The 16,403-nt window shown below is 40.1% G+C and overlaps 1 protein-coding gene across 5 annotated transcripts in view; it reads right to left on the bottom strand.

The window, feature by feature from the left end:
- SMAP1 (small ArfGAP 1) overlaps window positions 1-16,403 on the bottom strand; it is a 152,777-nt gene that overhangs the window by 52,365 nt on the left and 84,009 nt on the right. For 3 of the 5 annotated variants that reach the window (XM_082405088.1, XM_082405084.1, XM_082405085.1), the window contains 2 exons: window positions 12,399-12,479; window positions 8,107-8,187 (listed from right to left, as the gene is read on the bottom strand). In XM_082405088.1, the coding sequence (XP_082261214.1) occupies window positions 8,107-8,187; window positions 12,399-12,479 (162 nt within the window). The remainder of the gene's footprint in view (window positions 1-8,106; window positions 8,188-12,398; window positions 12,480-16,403) is intronic. The other 2 variants (XM_082405086.1, XM_082405087.1) reach the window with 1 other exon arrangement.

Genomic DNA, 16,403 nt, shown 5'->3' with positions numbered 1-16,403 from the left:
CCCTGGTGGCACAGTGGTTAAGAATCCGCCTGCCAATGCAGGGGACACAGGTTCGAGCCCTGGTCCGGGAGGATCCCACATGGCGTGGAACGACTGGGCCCGTGCACCACGACTGCTGAGCCCGTGCTCTGGAGCCCATGAGCCACAACTACTGAAGCCCGTGCGCCTAGAGCCTGTGCTCCGCAACGGGAGGGGCCATGCAGTGAGAAGCCCGTGCACCGCGAGGAGGAGTGGCCCCTGCTCACCACAACTGGGGAAAGCCCGCACACAGCAACAAACACCCAATGCAGCCAAAGATAAATAAATAAATTTATTTTTTTAAAAAAAAGGTCAGTGATCATTTTTCTTAGTCGCTAGATCTATGGTGATTTTTTTTCTTTTTGCTTATGCATGGTTTTTAACTTCTTAAAATAGACATGGTTTGGGCGTTATGGGCTGTAGAAGGGAGCTGCTACTAAAAAATCCACTAGGTCTCTATGTACTCAGTCTCCTGGTTAAAGAATGAAAAACTATAAATTTACTGGACAGGACATATGATTTCTTTTTACTTAGGAGCAGCACTGTGATCTTTTCTTTCTCAGAGAGAAGAGACTTATTTAAAAAAGAAACCTAACAGCTAAAGAAAGAAAGCTGTCAACAGGAACTAGCAATCTATGCCCTCATAAAACGTGGACCACAGAGAAGCAGGACCAAAATGCTTGCTAAGCCTAAAGCACAGTAACGTTGAATATATTACTTTTAATCTACAAAGAGTATTATCAAACTAATCTCCAGTGTCAGGTTTTTAGCTAGAAATGAAATGATTTGTGGAAAATACAAAGAATCTTCCAAACCCACTTATAAAAATGCTCTGTAAGACATCTGACCTGCTCACTCACCTAGATCATGTGTTTCCATGATTTCTACAAAAGCATTAATTACTGGAAATATCTTATCGTCAAATGCATACTCGCATCATCACATGAAATGTTTATTTAGCCGAAATTACACTGAGAGCTTGGTGGCTGTGTAAGTGTCTCTGTCAGGCTGTTAAACAACATAACCTAACAATTCAGCATCTGGCAATGAGCCACTTACTTTCACTTTAATGGTTTACTAAGAACAATTTATTTGATTTACAACTGGTTGCTTACTTTTACATGGCTATATTGAAATTTCACATTCAAGAGATTTGCAATTGTACCTTTTGCTTATATTGGAAGGTAGACCATTTATATTTATCAAGTAAAAATGTACTTTTTAAAGTTTTATTAACATAAAGGTTTGGTTCAAGAAAGCAACTCTGCTGGTTGTTTTTGTTTTTTTCCCAACTAGTTAAAAACAATGACTATTTATCTATATCATCTTCTTAGAGATCTGAATACTTGTCATATATTGAGATCACTTTTTGATGACAGTGAGTATGACCCAAAGCAGGGGCCGTCTCTTTCCCACAGCACCACTGCTCCTCCACTTTCCCTCCTGGAATTTTTTATTTTACACTGATACACGTCGTGAATTGACTTTCTCTCATAAACTTCAAGAAGCTAGTGGCCAAGTATCTACACAAAAAACACTTGAAAAATATTGCATTAAAAAAAATTACAACACATAGTTAGGGAACCACATGCCATTCACAGAAATCTCTTTAAAGTAAAGAATTCCACCAAGGCACATACAAGAGACTGGTAAGAACACACACATGTGCCCACAAGCATAGAAAGTTATACCACAAAAGGTTTAAGACAGTCATCCTTAAGTAGAGGAATTATGAGAAGTTACATATTTTTTTAATGTTTGGCCTGTTTGTATATTTTATTTTTTCCTACACAGAATATGTAATACTTAATAAATAAATAATAAAAGTTTGAATATTAGAAGAATTTTAACTTGTAAAAAACATAAAAATATTCCAAGATAGGTGCATAATTATGTCCTAATCTCTCATTATAATTATCTCAGAGAGATTTTAAGAAACTCTATGAAAATATAAAATCGTTACTTTGATAGAATAATCTAAATTATCCCGTCAGTGCACACATTACATATAAAACCAATGATGCAGTAACACCTGTACAGATAGACACCTAAACAGAAATACCTACTACCTTAAAGTAAGCCCGTTTTTCTGAATACACACACACACATACATGTTCTATGTAAATACAGAAGTAGCTTGCCTTAGGAAGAACTGAATACTCTTTTCCTAAATTAGACTGTGTGTTTTAACAGGAAAACTAGCTGCTTAAAATATAATAGCAACTAAGGTGAGTGAAAAACCAGTTTGAAATAATAAAGAGAATTCGCTGAATAAAAACCAACTCTGTGGAGTTGTAAAAGCCATCTTTAAGGATACAGTCAGATGATTTTAGGAATCTGTCCCTGTGTTCAGTAGGTGTAATAAGTAATTCTAAATTTAAAACTATTTATTACCATAACGATCTCTAGAGATCATCTAGGCAAAGCTTGTCATTTAATATATGAGAAAAAACCAGATCTGGGCAGCTAACTGACTTTGCCAAGAAGACAGTGAACACAGACCAAGGCGTGAACCTGGCTCTCCTCCTGACCCTGCTTCTCCCACTGTAACCAATTCTCAGCTGTGGGGAGGCCTGAGGGGGACGGTCCTCAGCAAACTTGGCCGCCTGTTTTTGCAAATAAAATTTCATTGGAACACACTCATTTACTGCTTTTGTGCTACACAGAAAGAGCTGAGTAGTTGTGAAAGACAACCGATGGCCTAAAATATTTACTCTCTGGTTCTTTACAGAAAAATGTTTGCTGACCCCTACATTAAAGGTTTCTTAGCATATAATTCTGAAGTTTCAGAACTTAAAACATAATAACCCATATTGTAACAAACCGTATTATAATAAATAGCAATAAAACCAGAACCACTACTGCGGTTATTACCTTAAATTACCTTAAAAGTGTTTAACTTCCCCAACCCCAAAATTGACTATTTGTCCATTTTCCATGTTTTGATATGCACATCTTTGAGAAAAGAAAAACTATAAAACTCAGAACCTCCCAAAGGACAAATCAAGATCTGCTCATATAAACTGAAAGAGAACTCATGTACATTCCTTTAATAGAGTACTTCTCATCTACATAAACATATTTATAGATCACTGGCTACTTGGGAGATAGCCTAGTAGATAAATCTAAACTAAGTGAATTAGAAATGTCAAACGTAGGACAGAATATTTTAGAAAAAGCCAAATTTACACACAGTTTTCCAGCAGAATATCTAAAGCACAGCAGAGAGACAACTATTTAAGTGTCAGAAGCATCTGCCCTATTAGTCACTCGATTCATTAAATTTTTAGGTTTTACCTTTTTCCTCTCAGGAAAGAAAGTAAGCCTGCCTCCAGCTAAGCCCGCTAGCAACAGATGCTCACGCAACACAAGACGTAAACCTTAGGGAGACCTAGGTACAAAACATAATTTAAACAAAGTGGTAGACTGCTCAGGGAAAACAAGTGTATTTACAGAAGGAAGAAGTCCCTACTAGACGCTAACAAATCAGTAAAAATTATGAATTCACTAGTTAGGACAGCATGGGATGGCGTTGTATATAAACACACTGTTCTTTTTTAGAGAGCTCTGGACTGCTCATTATAAAATGATGTAGAATGTACAAAAGGACTAAAAATTTCATCAAGAAAGGAAACTGAAGACATATATGTCAAATCAAAACACACATACACACAACGTGGGACTTAAATCAGAAGAAGCCATGGGTTCAAACCCCTGAGTTGTCACCAGCTGTTAGCACTGAGCAAGCCACTTTTCAGTGACTCAGAGTCCTTCTAGGATTCAGTTAACTTTTTTATAAAATAAGAGAAGTAAGGTTCTTTCCAACCCCCCAATGAACATACTTGTAAGTAATCATTTATTAACTCACTGCTGCGTGTCAAGAACCATACTAATGGCTTTAATTGCAAGTGGACTCAGAACAAGTATTCTAGGAAAAAATAACACCTATCAAGCATCATTCTTTTAAACACGTAAAGAGACATGAGATGCAGTTTAGCCTTTAAAAAAGAAATAAAATCTATTTTTCCAAACCAGACTCCATAAATTCTCTAACTAAACTAGGTGACATTAGGCAAATCATATATGCTCCCTGATTCTTGGCTCCTTCACCTCCAACAATAACTGTAGTTTTTGTAAGGAACGAAGATAACACATACAGCTTTCCCTCTGATGTCAGGAATAAGACAAGGATGCCCTCTATCACTGATTCACAAACCAGAAATAAAAAGAGCAATAAAATTAACCACAGAGATAAGATATTTGCAAACCCGTAACTGGAAAAGGACTAGTTTCCTCTATATATGTGTGTAAGTGTGTGTGTAGATTGTTACAAATCAATAAGGGAAAGGTAAGCAATCCAATTTAACAACAGGCAAGAGATCTGAGTCAGAACTCCAAAAGGGGGATTCCAAATGGGCAATAAACATATGAAAAGGCACTGGGCCTCATTAGTAATATAAGAAATGGACATGTAAAATACAATGAGATATCCTTATATACCCATCAGACTGCAAATAGTAACACCTCTGACAATACCAAATGTTGTAAAGAATGTAGTGTGACCAGAATACATTTGGTATACACATTGGAAAATAGTTTGACATTATGTAGTAAAGTTCAAGACACAGATACTTTGTGACCCAACAAGTCCACTCCTAAGTACATCCTGAAGAAATACATGCTTAGATGCATGTACAAAAGTGTTCAAAGCAGCACTATTTATAACAGCTAAAGCCTGGATATAATCCAAGTGTTTATCAACGATGGGATGCATAAAGTAAGGAACATATAAATAATGGAATACTACACAACAATTAACTGAGTAAACTATATCTATATACAACATGATTAACCCTTACAAAAACAATGTTGACTGAAAAAAGCAAAACACAAAAGAATATTTGGGGCATCATTTCATCTGTATGTTCAAAAAATAGAGAAAAGCAGTATTTTCTAAGTAATATTTCTATTATTTAGAAACACACACAGAGAAGGTAAATCTATTTCTAAAATGCAAGGAAATGATTATCTCTGGGGAGAAGAGAAGTGATTTAATTGGGAGCAGCTGGGGAGGGCAGCTTCTGGGGAGCTGGCCATGTCTGTTTCCTGACTAGGTGGTAAATACATGGCTGGTCACTTCACATGTAAGTGTACATGCACAAGTGTGCATGCAAGTTGTACACCAGCCCAGCCCCTGGCAGATACCAGACAGCCAATAAAGCCAACTCTTACTTACTTATGAGAATGATATTCTGACTACTATTGCTATGATTTTCACTGCTATTACTGCTAATTTCTCCTCTAGATTATACATGCCCCCTGAAAATATCAGCTCAGAGAGAACACAAAGAAAAACGCCTCATGTGAATGAAGTAAAGCTTGTTTGTGCTATTGTTCTTTCAGTTTCCCCACTGTTACGCTTGTAAATGTACCTTCCTCCTTACATAACCTACAATATCCTGACCACGAAATTCTGACAGGAACTAAAGCTTTTCCCTCTGGGTGATTATTCCTTCAGCAAGGTTCCCACCATTGGCAACAGGAGTCCTGACCTCTGCAGGGTGAGCAAGAATAACAGATGAAGTGTGAACTGGGTTTAATTAAAACCTAAGTACCGGACTTCCGTGGTGGCGCAGTGGATAAAGAATCTGCCTGCCAATGCACGGGACATGAGTTCGACCCCTGGCCTGGGAAGATCCCACATGCCGCGGAGCAACTGAGCCCGTGAGCTGCAACTAAGGAGCCCGCCTGCCACAACTAAGACCCGGTGCAACCAAATAAATGTATTTAAAAAAACAGAACAAAACAAAACACACAAAACCTAAGTACCGAAGGGAAATGGTGACGGAAAAGTGCTGGATTCCTCACTGTTCACACGCCCTGAACTGCTCTTCTCAAGCTCCCAATCCAGAGACTGTTCCCAGGTAACCCTGGCGGCCCCTCTCCACAGCAGGCAACAGAAAGCAAGTGTTCACATGCAAGACCGTGAAACACACACGGTCACTACATCAAATGCTCACTATATTTTGATGGTAAGTATATTTTTAAGAGAAAAAATAAATATATGATGTTTTAAAAATGGTTAAATTTTATATCTTGACAAGTACAACAATAAGGTATTATATAAACTCTGATATTTCCAACTTTTGGAGACAAAAGATAAAACCTACTAGTGATTTTTAAATTCCTTTGTAGTCAAATAGGAAATTGTAAGAGATTTCACTTACAGCTTCTTACTGATGCACGCTGAAGAGAAAGTTTCCAGAGCAGAATTAAAGCTATTTAAGTAATCAGGTTATAATTACCAACTTAATCACTCCTTTTTAAAAGTTTTATAATATTTAACATCTAAATTTAATTTGGTGAAAGGTAAGAATCTAATTCAGTAAACAATCGTTAAAACAATTAGTGATACTCAAAAAAACTAACTTTAACTGAAAAGTACTTCAAAAAATATCTCAAAGAATTCCACTTAGCAAGTCTTCAGTATTTAACAAATTAATCAGAAATAAATTGCAGTTTATTAATTGTTCCGCATGACCTTGGGATCAAAACATTAACAGGAATTATGAGATGGAAAACATCAACAAATCAATGTACATGTATTTATTCTAAACATCTGATACACACAAGAAACTGTCAGAAATACAAAGAAACCTAAGACTTATTAGTTCCCAGCTGATTGACAGGTAATCTCAGGAAACAGAACATGAACATGGATGCACCTGCGTTAGACAAAGAAATTTATCTAACAATACAATTAAACAACAATATGAGGCAGGAAGTAATAAAATCAAATGTACGACAATGTCACCAGAATTCTGAGGGAGGGAGAGAGCGTATCTAGTTGGGGTGTTTAGAGGGGCTTGATGGACGAGGAATGAGTAAGCCTAGGTGAGAGGTGGGGAGAGGAAAGGACATCCTTGGCCAGGCAGTTCAGTGACCAGGGGGATGGCAAGTGTGCCCAGGCGGCAACAGACAAGTCTGCCCGGTATGAAGAACGGCGGGCGACTGCTAGGAGGGAGGTGAAGGGGCAGATGGTGGATGTGTTTGGTTGCTACATAAAGGACTAAGGAGCCTTGGGATACTTAGCACGTCTTAAATGCAGAAGGCATGTTTATAACTCTCTGAAGGTAGAGACTGTTCTAATAAACATGATGGGAAAAGAACCAGTAAATACTGACTCGTACACTTTAAATGGATGCACTTTGTAGTATGTAATTGATGCTTCCATAAAGTTGATTATTAAAATTTCAACAACTAAAATCAAGGGTGCTCCCTTTACTGACAATTCCCTTACTGTGCTTCCATTCTTGTACGAGGAAACGCATGCAAGCCAAGCCACCATGGTTATTTAACCAAGCGCGTGACAGAAATCTAATGTTCTCTCTACCTCTAGCAGGCCTGATCGCTTCTATCCTGCTTATCACTGCAAAATAATCTTCCAGTAGACCCCTTCTGAATTAAACGCTGCCCACAGCCTTTCCTTCAAAAGAGAATCAATCTGGACCTTAAGGTCCCCTACAATTTGAGCTCAATCTACCATTCTGGTCTTATTTTTCACTACTTTCTATACACAGACATAGATCTTTCTTCAAACTCCACTAACTCACTTATTTTTCGAAAACATACTTTGTCTATTTCCAGTTTCCATGTCCTCAACGTTCTCTCCACAGGATACACTCCTGCCTCACACTTTAATCCTTCCTACCTACACTTCAAAACCCAGCTCAAGTGCTACCTTCAGCATGGAGTCTTTTCTGAAGGCCCCTGCAGGTATGTCTCCGCATCCTCTCAACTTTCGCTGAAGTCTGATTGTGCATGAAGCTAAAACCACCACTTCTTTATGTCAGGAATAATACTTGCCCTTGAGGAACTCACATGAATCTATACCCACACTATGTAGCCGATTACAAATCATACAGGACAAGCTAGACGGACACGCTAAGCACACAGTGTTCATGCCACAAATACTTGTTGAAAGAATGATTATTTGCATATCATGAATATCCCAAAAGTCATTCATATATAACTATACAAATACGGTCGTAATCTTTGCAGATTAAAAAAAAGAAGAAGAAATTTTACCTTTTCAGTTGTAAGAGGTTTTGCAGGCTTTTCTGGCTCCTTTTCTCTCTTTTTCTCTTCCTTTTTTTTTTCTTTTTCTTTCTAAAACATAGCCGAAAGTTTCGATAAGTTTACTTTTTAAAAAATGTCAGCTCTTAACACATTTTTATTTTATTAGTTTGAGTCATTTGAAAAGGGTACAAATAAATATTCAATGATGACAATATCCAGTGATACTGAGATATAAAAGTAAGCATAGCAAATTCATACTCTCATTGAGTATGTTGATAACACAATAAAGAATAACTTTTCTAAAAAAGAAATTAATATAGAAGTGAGACAATTTAGAACTTCTTTGATATTTTAGAGTTTGTTTTAAAGAAATGAGACCTCTATTCAATAAATTCTCACTGCATCTTTACATAAGGTCAGGCTTTCTAACAGCAACCATAAAGCTGAAATTTGAATACAAAGAAAAAGCAAACTAACTGATGGAACAGAATTCTTTATCACACAGATGAAGACCAGTTACAACATGTAATCATGAGGAGAAAAGGGTAAAAACACTTTAATTTTTAAAAATAACACAAACCTTTTCAGTCTGTTACCATAGTGTTGTGACTTTTAAAAGTGCAAAACAATAATTTTCTCATGAAAAGAATGTTGGAGATAGTGCTTGGGGACCAGAGCCAGCTGACTAGTTGGCATATTTAATTCCAACCCAGTCTAGATAAACTATAATGGTATTATAATGTTCACAATTTCCAAGAAGGTTGAAATAGGATATAATAATAAAAACTTAAGGTCCATAAAGATGCCAACAAAACGAAAACGAAGTAAAGATTAAACAAAGAGCACTCGTAAGGCATGTAGAGGGAAAAGATGCCTAGAAACCTAGAACTGGGTGATACTGCAACTGAGTGCTGACCTAGTGTCCTGGCAGCAAACATGAAAGATCAACTGGTGAACCTAGAAAAGGCAGAATAATAAACACATGAAACTTATTCAAAATGCCTAGAGGTCGCATTCGCACCTGTGCCTTTAACAGGGTGTTTGACACCACCTCTCTCAAGAGTAGAATTTTTGCTATTTGTAAATCAAGAAAGTCAACACCGGCAATTCCTAGGCCATAACGTGAGAGATATAATTAAAGGTCCTACGGGCCAGGCACTGTGATAAGCACCTTATTGTCTAACTTAAGTTTTACAGTGATGTCTGGGAAAAAGGTCATTATTGTCATTTTACAAATGGAGAAACAAAATCTCAGCAAAGTAACACACAGAGCTAATCGCAGTAGCGCCGAGGGACTGCGGGGCCCAGACTCTCGAGCGTCGGTGCTCCCTGCCGCCCAGCGGAGCGCTGCCCTCTATGCTGTTTTTCTTCCCCATGGGGACAGCTAACGCTTACTGGGCCCTTCCCATGTGCCAGACACCATGTGACTTATTTAAATCCTCACAACAACCGTATGAGGTAAGCAATATCACCGCCACTGTGTAAGTGAAGAATAAATGAGACGTGCAAAGATCCCTCATATATTGCAAAATGTTTTCCAGATATTAGTCAAGCTTAGGGAGGAAGGCAATGTGATTGATCATTCTCACTACTATGCCGGGGATGAACGGTTCTGTAACTGCTCAGAGCTCTCAGTTATTTCTCAAGGAAGTCACCGTCATGAGATGGGGGAGAAGCCAGTCTTTCTAATCGCTATGATGGGTGGGCACATCTGAAATCACCAACAATAGATTAAATTACTCAGCTATGTTTAACAGAGGGAGATGCTCTTGGAATTTCAGCTGTCAAAATATGGCTGTAATCTACTGATGCCAGCAGCGGTTTTAGAACACAGGCTTTGAAGTAATGTTAAAAACGTGGGCTCTAAACGCAGATTATATAGTTTGACCTACAGATGACCCCCATCTTTAGAATCAAAAGCTGCTGAAAGATCAAAGAGTACTGTGAGAAGCTAAGTTGTTTTAAACTATTTTCTCATCAAGAATAAAACACAGTGGTGTTTGGTATTGTAAAACAGTAGTTCCTGAAACTTGGTTACTATATATCCAAATGATATAGTGAAATAGGAGACCTCCTGCAAAAGAAAACTGCAATAAATGTTCACGTCCTACAAGACAGAGAGAAGTACATCTTGGGTTCATTATAATCAAACTACACTTGAGTGATTTAATTAAAGATACGGTCTCTAAAATTTTTTATGCACTCTTATCTTAAAAAGTTGGGAGCATATATACTCTATCATATGTATGTATGTATTTATAAAGCACATATAGCACTATATTATACACATTATAAAACATACATAAAAATAGAAATTTTAAAAGGGTAAGAAAAAGCAAGCACGAAGAGACATTCTAGTGGACTGTCCTGTGGGGCTCCCCAGTGTCTAAATGCTATCAGGCATGATGATTAATGCTCGGTTGGATCAGACCCCTGCTTTCTAGGACCTGGTGGCAGGCACCACACAGCACAGACACGGAAACTGAGGGTTTCCACCCTCTGAACCAGGTGTCGCTGCCATCCTTCCACCTCCTCGGGCCACCTGCGCCCTCCTGCGGTGCTTCTTCCCTGGGCCTGCCTGCTGACCTCTGACCCCTGCAACACTCTGACCACTAAAGCCTGTTCACCTCCAACCATGCCCTTCCTGCTCCAAACTGTCCCCCACTGTCTCCTGGGGACCTCCCCTCGCTCTGCTAACTCTTCAGTGTGCCCAGCTTTCCACTCTCACGGCTCTCCCCAGGCTGCCGCCCCCCTCTCCCCCTTCTCCGACCCGGATCTCTCCTCTGGCCTATAGACTTGTACATCGAACCCCCGACCAGACACCCAGATGTCCCACCGTCACCTCACACTCAACCCAACCTTTAATTCCGCCCCTCCCTGTTCTCTCCCCAGTCCTGCTCCTCCTCCTCAGCTTGGATCCCTTCTCACTGGACAGCGCCGTCATCTCCAGGGGTGCTCAGGCCTGAAGCCGGGAGTCATCGAGGCTCCCGAAGCACCTCCACAGCCCACTGATCACAGACCCCACGGACGCGACCTTCTCGAGACCTCTGACAGCCGCGCTCTCCCTTTCACTCCCTCCGTCTCCACTTCAGCACCCCTCCCACCATCTATTCATGGACCAGCGCAACAGGTCCTCCAGCCTTTCCACACCCGTCAGCACGAAGTTCACCCTCCAGAGACAGTGAAGCAGAGTGCTATGACCTGAAAACCCGATCTGGACACTCCTTCCACCCCTGACACTCAGTAAAGTGCCAGGACCTTCAGGACGAAGGCCAAGCGCGCCAGCAGGCTCACAGGAAGACTCCTCTCCACTCTCTCCCCGTCCCACGCGTGTCCCGGCCACGCCTTCTCCCCGCAAAACCCCAGTCATCCTGCTCTGCCCACAGGCTTTTTCCACAAGATGCTTCCTCTGCTTGCACTGTGTCCTAGTCCTCACAACTAACGTCTATGAAGAGCGAAAGACGCGTGAGAAGGACGCCTGCTGCGCTCAGAGCAGCACCGTGAGCACACGGCAATCACAGCACACGTCCCGTCGCGCTAGAAACCTCTGTAAAGTTCTCTGTTTTCCTCTGTTAGATGGAAGCTGCTCCAGGGCAGGGGGACACACCGTGTTTATCTTTGCATCCCCCATGTCAAAGCACAACATTTATCAAGGAGGAGACACAGAAACAGGGTGAGTTGAAAGGATGTCTCAAACTAACTCACTAAGGTCAGGATGACAACAGCAAAAAGATAAACGGTCAAAAAAATTAAAACCTTCAAATACTGATAGGGATGACTTTAAAAATCCATAATGGTAGTACCATGCACCCTAACCACCCCTATCCCACACACATTCCAACAATTATCACTGATGATTCTACACTCCTACATTTTATCTATGTGATGGATACTATTGTTTAAAAGAAGAAACTTGACATTAACTTTCTTCAAGTGCTTATAATAACAGAATCATAGAAAGAAAACATTTTTAACCAGAAACCTTCCTAATAAATCAAAGAATTCAAGAGCAACTACAGAAAAGCTCCTTTAAGTTTAAGGTGGTAATGGAAACAACAAAAAACTAATTGCTTATTAAATGTTGAGATATATCTACAGTAACAATAAATTAGTCATTCTGAGATTAAATACAGATTAAAACCCTGTGATCCTACCTGTGGCACAGAAAAGTATTCTTGTTGTATTTAACATTTTTAATACTGGAGACCATTCAAAACATAAACAACTATTACAGTATCCCAAACGATGGCACATTTACCGCCGAGCGCTATGGAATGAGACTAGCTAAAACACTACCATACCTCCAATTTGTTCCTCTCAACAGCAGCTTGTAGAGAAGGAGAGGATACCAAAGGCTGAAGAGGAGCATCAGAGGAGGAAATCTGTGGAATGCAGATGGAAAGTCAGGAGAAAAAAACAAAAAGCAGATAATCAGAATTATAGGCACAGGAAAGAAACACACACTCGTGTATTTCGGAGATACAGAAGCACTTAGAAGTATGTTAAATGAAAATAATGCATCAAGAAAAAAGTCTTGCTTTCTAAATACTTCTGTGTGGAATTTCTATAAGTAAAAGTATTTACTACAGAAGAGTGTATGATGTAAAATGGATTTCACTATGACATAAAATATAAAATGCACTCAGACAAGATCATCCCCCGCAAAGTATGTGAAAAACAATCAAGCGTCTCTGGTGGTTCTCTTTCCATCAGCGTTACTGCTGAAGTGCTCATGCTCTGAAGCGTGAAGACACACCATTCCAAGTGGCCGGAGAGCACGAGTGAGTTCTTGTTCTTACTGACCGTAACTGCTTCAAGAATGGAAAATAACACAGAGCTGAAACAGTAAAAGTCAACTCAAGTTTTAATCAACTGTTTAACAGAAAGGAGGATGGGAGAAAAAAGAGTGGATTAATGCAGCATAACAGCTGAGCAGCAGACAGACTTATCGTGAAGCCACTCCTACACTTCCTTCTTTAAGCTCTGTGCACACAGACACCATCTCCAGGGTTGCACTGGCTGAATCACCCCAAAGCGCTATGAGACAGTTATACATGCAGCAAAGGCAATTTATACAGGGAGACAATTTCATCTAAAAGCCTTTTCACACATCTTCCTACCCAATTCCTACAGGCGTAGTTCATCACTTTAATGGAAGCGTTATCTTCCTGCCTTCTTTACTGCCAAAATATAACTGAAATACGTTTACAAAATACGTAGTAGATCTTTGGAGCCGTAAAACTGACATCTCTATATTGCCCTATCATATCAACAGTGCCTACAAGGAATCTTCAAAAATAAAAGGTGTGATTATAGAAAGGTCATTATGCAATGTCAAAATAACAGTGTGAGATGACAAGTCCTCATTCAATCTGCTTGTTACTGAGTTAGTTACAGCTTCAATTCTTGAATCACAACCCAAGCCCATAATCTTTAGGGGCATTCTCCCTTGGCACACTGTTGGCTCTGCTAAAAGTATGCAAACTAGCCATTCAGTAACTACTGATTCAAATTACACATAGAAGAAAATATTAAAAAAGACAAACTGTGCCTTAAAGCCCAGCTTCAAAGCTGGTTTATCCCATTGGACATTTACTTGCTAGAGCTATGTAGAAAACAAGAGATTAGAAAAAGCACATAAAATCACTTAAGATAATAACCTGTATCATAAAGACCTTTTTGCCTAAATTCATGTAAAACATAAAAAATGTAAGAGAGGAATAAGGACACTTAATACGTCGAGTGTTACTAATTCAACATAATTCACTGTAAAAGTGCTTGTTCCCCTTTCCAGAGAATGATAAACTGATTTGGCCACGTTTAAAATTCAGAAGGAGCAACATAAAACTATTCAATAAATATCAGTCATTTAACAAAGCATTTTAATGCAAAAATAAAAAAGCATTAATACTACGTTCCAGCTAGGAAAAAACAGAGATGCTTGTTCAGTAGGAAACGCATCTGAAAAGTCAATGGACAAATCCACAGGTGAATGTGAACAGACTGATGTACCCATAAATCAAACTACTATCAGCCAATAAAAAAGGGATGGTCTAGGAACTCTGCTCAATGTTATGTGGCAGTCTGGATGGGAAGGGAGTCTGGGGGAGAATGGATACATGTATATGTATAGCTGAGTCGCTTTGCTGTGCACCTGAAACTATCACAACATTGTTAATCGGCTATACTCCAATACAAAATAAAAAGTTAAAAAAAAAAAAAAAAGGGATCGTCTAATAGTACACGTGAAATCAGGGTTGAATTTCAGAAACATGCTGAAAGAACCCAGACGCCAAAGAGTAAACAGGGTATGATACCATTCACATGAAGCTCCAGCAGAGACAAATACAATCTACTGTGATAAAGAGCAGATCAGCGGCTACCTGGGCCAGGGGTGCGAGGCCAGGGGCACAAGGCAACCTTCTGGAGTGAAGGAAAGGGTCTACATGCCAATCAACTGTGGTCGTGGTTACACAGAGTATTTATTTTCCAAAACTCACTGAACTATAACTTAAACTGTCTGCCTTTTATTGTATGCAAATTCTACCTCAATAACATTGATTTTTTAAAAAGTTGACGAGCAGGGTAAGCTCCATCATACGAGCAAGGAATGAAGAACTAGAGTCTACATGTCTTGCTTCGGCTGGAAGCAAGAGACACGACAGAACAGAGAGAGATGGGGGAGAAGCAAAAGGCAGATGGGCGGAGGAAAGAAAAAAATGCGGAGGCAAGAAAAACCAGGCGCTCATGTTTTGCTTCCAAATCTCTCAGAAGTGCTGTCCAGCACACCTGCACTAACCACCCGCAGGAACCCACCGTCCTCCAGCACCTGGAATAGCACTCCTCACGGGTCTCCGTGCCCAAGTCTTGCTCTTCTGCAAACTGTGACAGTATCAGATGCAAAGGTGATCACCACCTAGCCCTACTTAGGAGGCTAGAACAGTTCACACACATTATACAAGGCCAGAGTCTAAAGCCCTTAACTAGACCACAGGTCCTCTGCCTGTCCCCTCCTTCCCTGACCTGCGACCAGGCATCTAGCTACATGCGACTCCTCTGGTGCTGGCGCTCCAGTCTCTGCCCCAGCCTCCAGGGGTCTCTGCTCCTGCTGCTTCCTCTGCTGGAAGCACCCATGCTCCTAGCGGGTCCCACCCGTCCTGACATGGCCTCCTCCAGCAAGTGTCCCTTCATCCTCCAGTCTCCTACGACGCTTCCCTCTGGCAGACACGATCACGTGATGTCTGGTACAGAGGCGATTCCTTATCGGTATTCTTTGTTCATCTGAAGTTCTCTGAGACAGACGTTGTTTCTATTCTGTTCACCATCTCCAGCATGTGACATTCAACAGGTCTCCATAAATTTTTTTTTAATTGACGAAAAGGAAACAGGAGGATGAGAGCATCTCAGAGGCACAACCAAAAGGGGGCTCCACGTCAGCAGTTCTCAGCGTCCTCTGAAAGTGCGCTGGCTTGCTCACAAACTTCTCTGAAATCTCATGTAAGTTATCTATTGGGTTGGCCGAAAGCTTCGTTCAGTTTTTTCTGCAAGATGGCTCTAGTAGCACTTAGTTGTCTTTAACTTCATTCAAAACAATTTTGTTAGATTGTACTGTGACAGCTGTCACATCAGTGTGCATTTAAAAAAACTTATCAAAATTGGTGAACTTTTGCGTAACCATTTTAATATTGAAGATGGAAGAAAAAAAGCATCATTTTCGGCACATTATGCTTTAGTATTTCAAGAAAGGTGAAAACGCAACTGAAACACAAAAAAAGATTGGTGCAGTGTATGGAGAAGGTGCTGTGACTGACTGAACATGTCAAAAAAGTGGTTTGTGAAATTTCATGCTGGAGATTTCTCGCTGGACGATGCTCCATGGTCGGATAGACCAGTTGAAGTTGACAGCGATCAAATCAAGACATTAACTGAGAACAAGGAACGTTACACCACGCAGGAGACAGCCGACGTACTCAAAGTATCCAAATCAAGTGCTGAAAATCATCCAAACCAGCTTGGTTATGTTCATCGCTTTGATGCTTGGGTTCCACGTAAGTTAATGGAAGAAAACCTTCTTGACCATATTTCTGCATGCCATTCCCTACTGAAACGTAACGAAAATGTTCCGTTTTTAAAACAAATTGTGACAGGCGATGATGAAAAGTGGACACTGCGCGACAATGTGGAACGGGAGAGATCGTGGGGCAAGGGAAATGAACCACCACCAATCACACCAAAGGCCGGTCTTCATGCAAAGAAGGTGATGTTGTGTATATGTTGGGACTGGAAGGGAGTCCCCTATTATGAGC

This window comes from Balaenoptera borealis, assembly GCF_965194805.1.
Source record: "Balaenoptera borealis genome assembly, chromosome: 9".
Taxonomy (NCBI): Eukaryota; Metazoa; Chordata; class Mammalia; order Artiodactyla; family Balaenopteridae; genus Balaenoptera; species Balaenoptera borealis.
The sequence above is the reverse complement of the archived record's forward strand: the minus strand, read 5'-3'. Positions and strand labels throughout refer to the sequence as shown.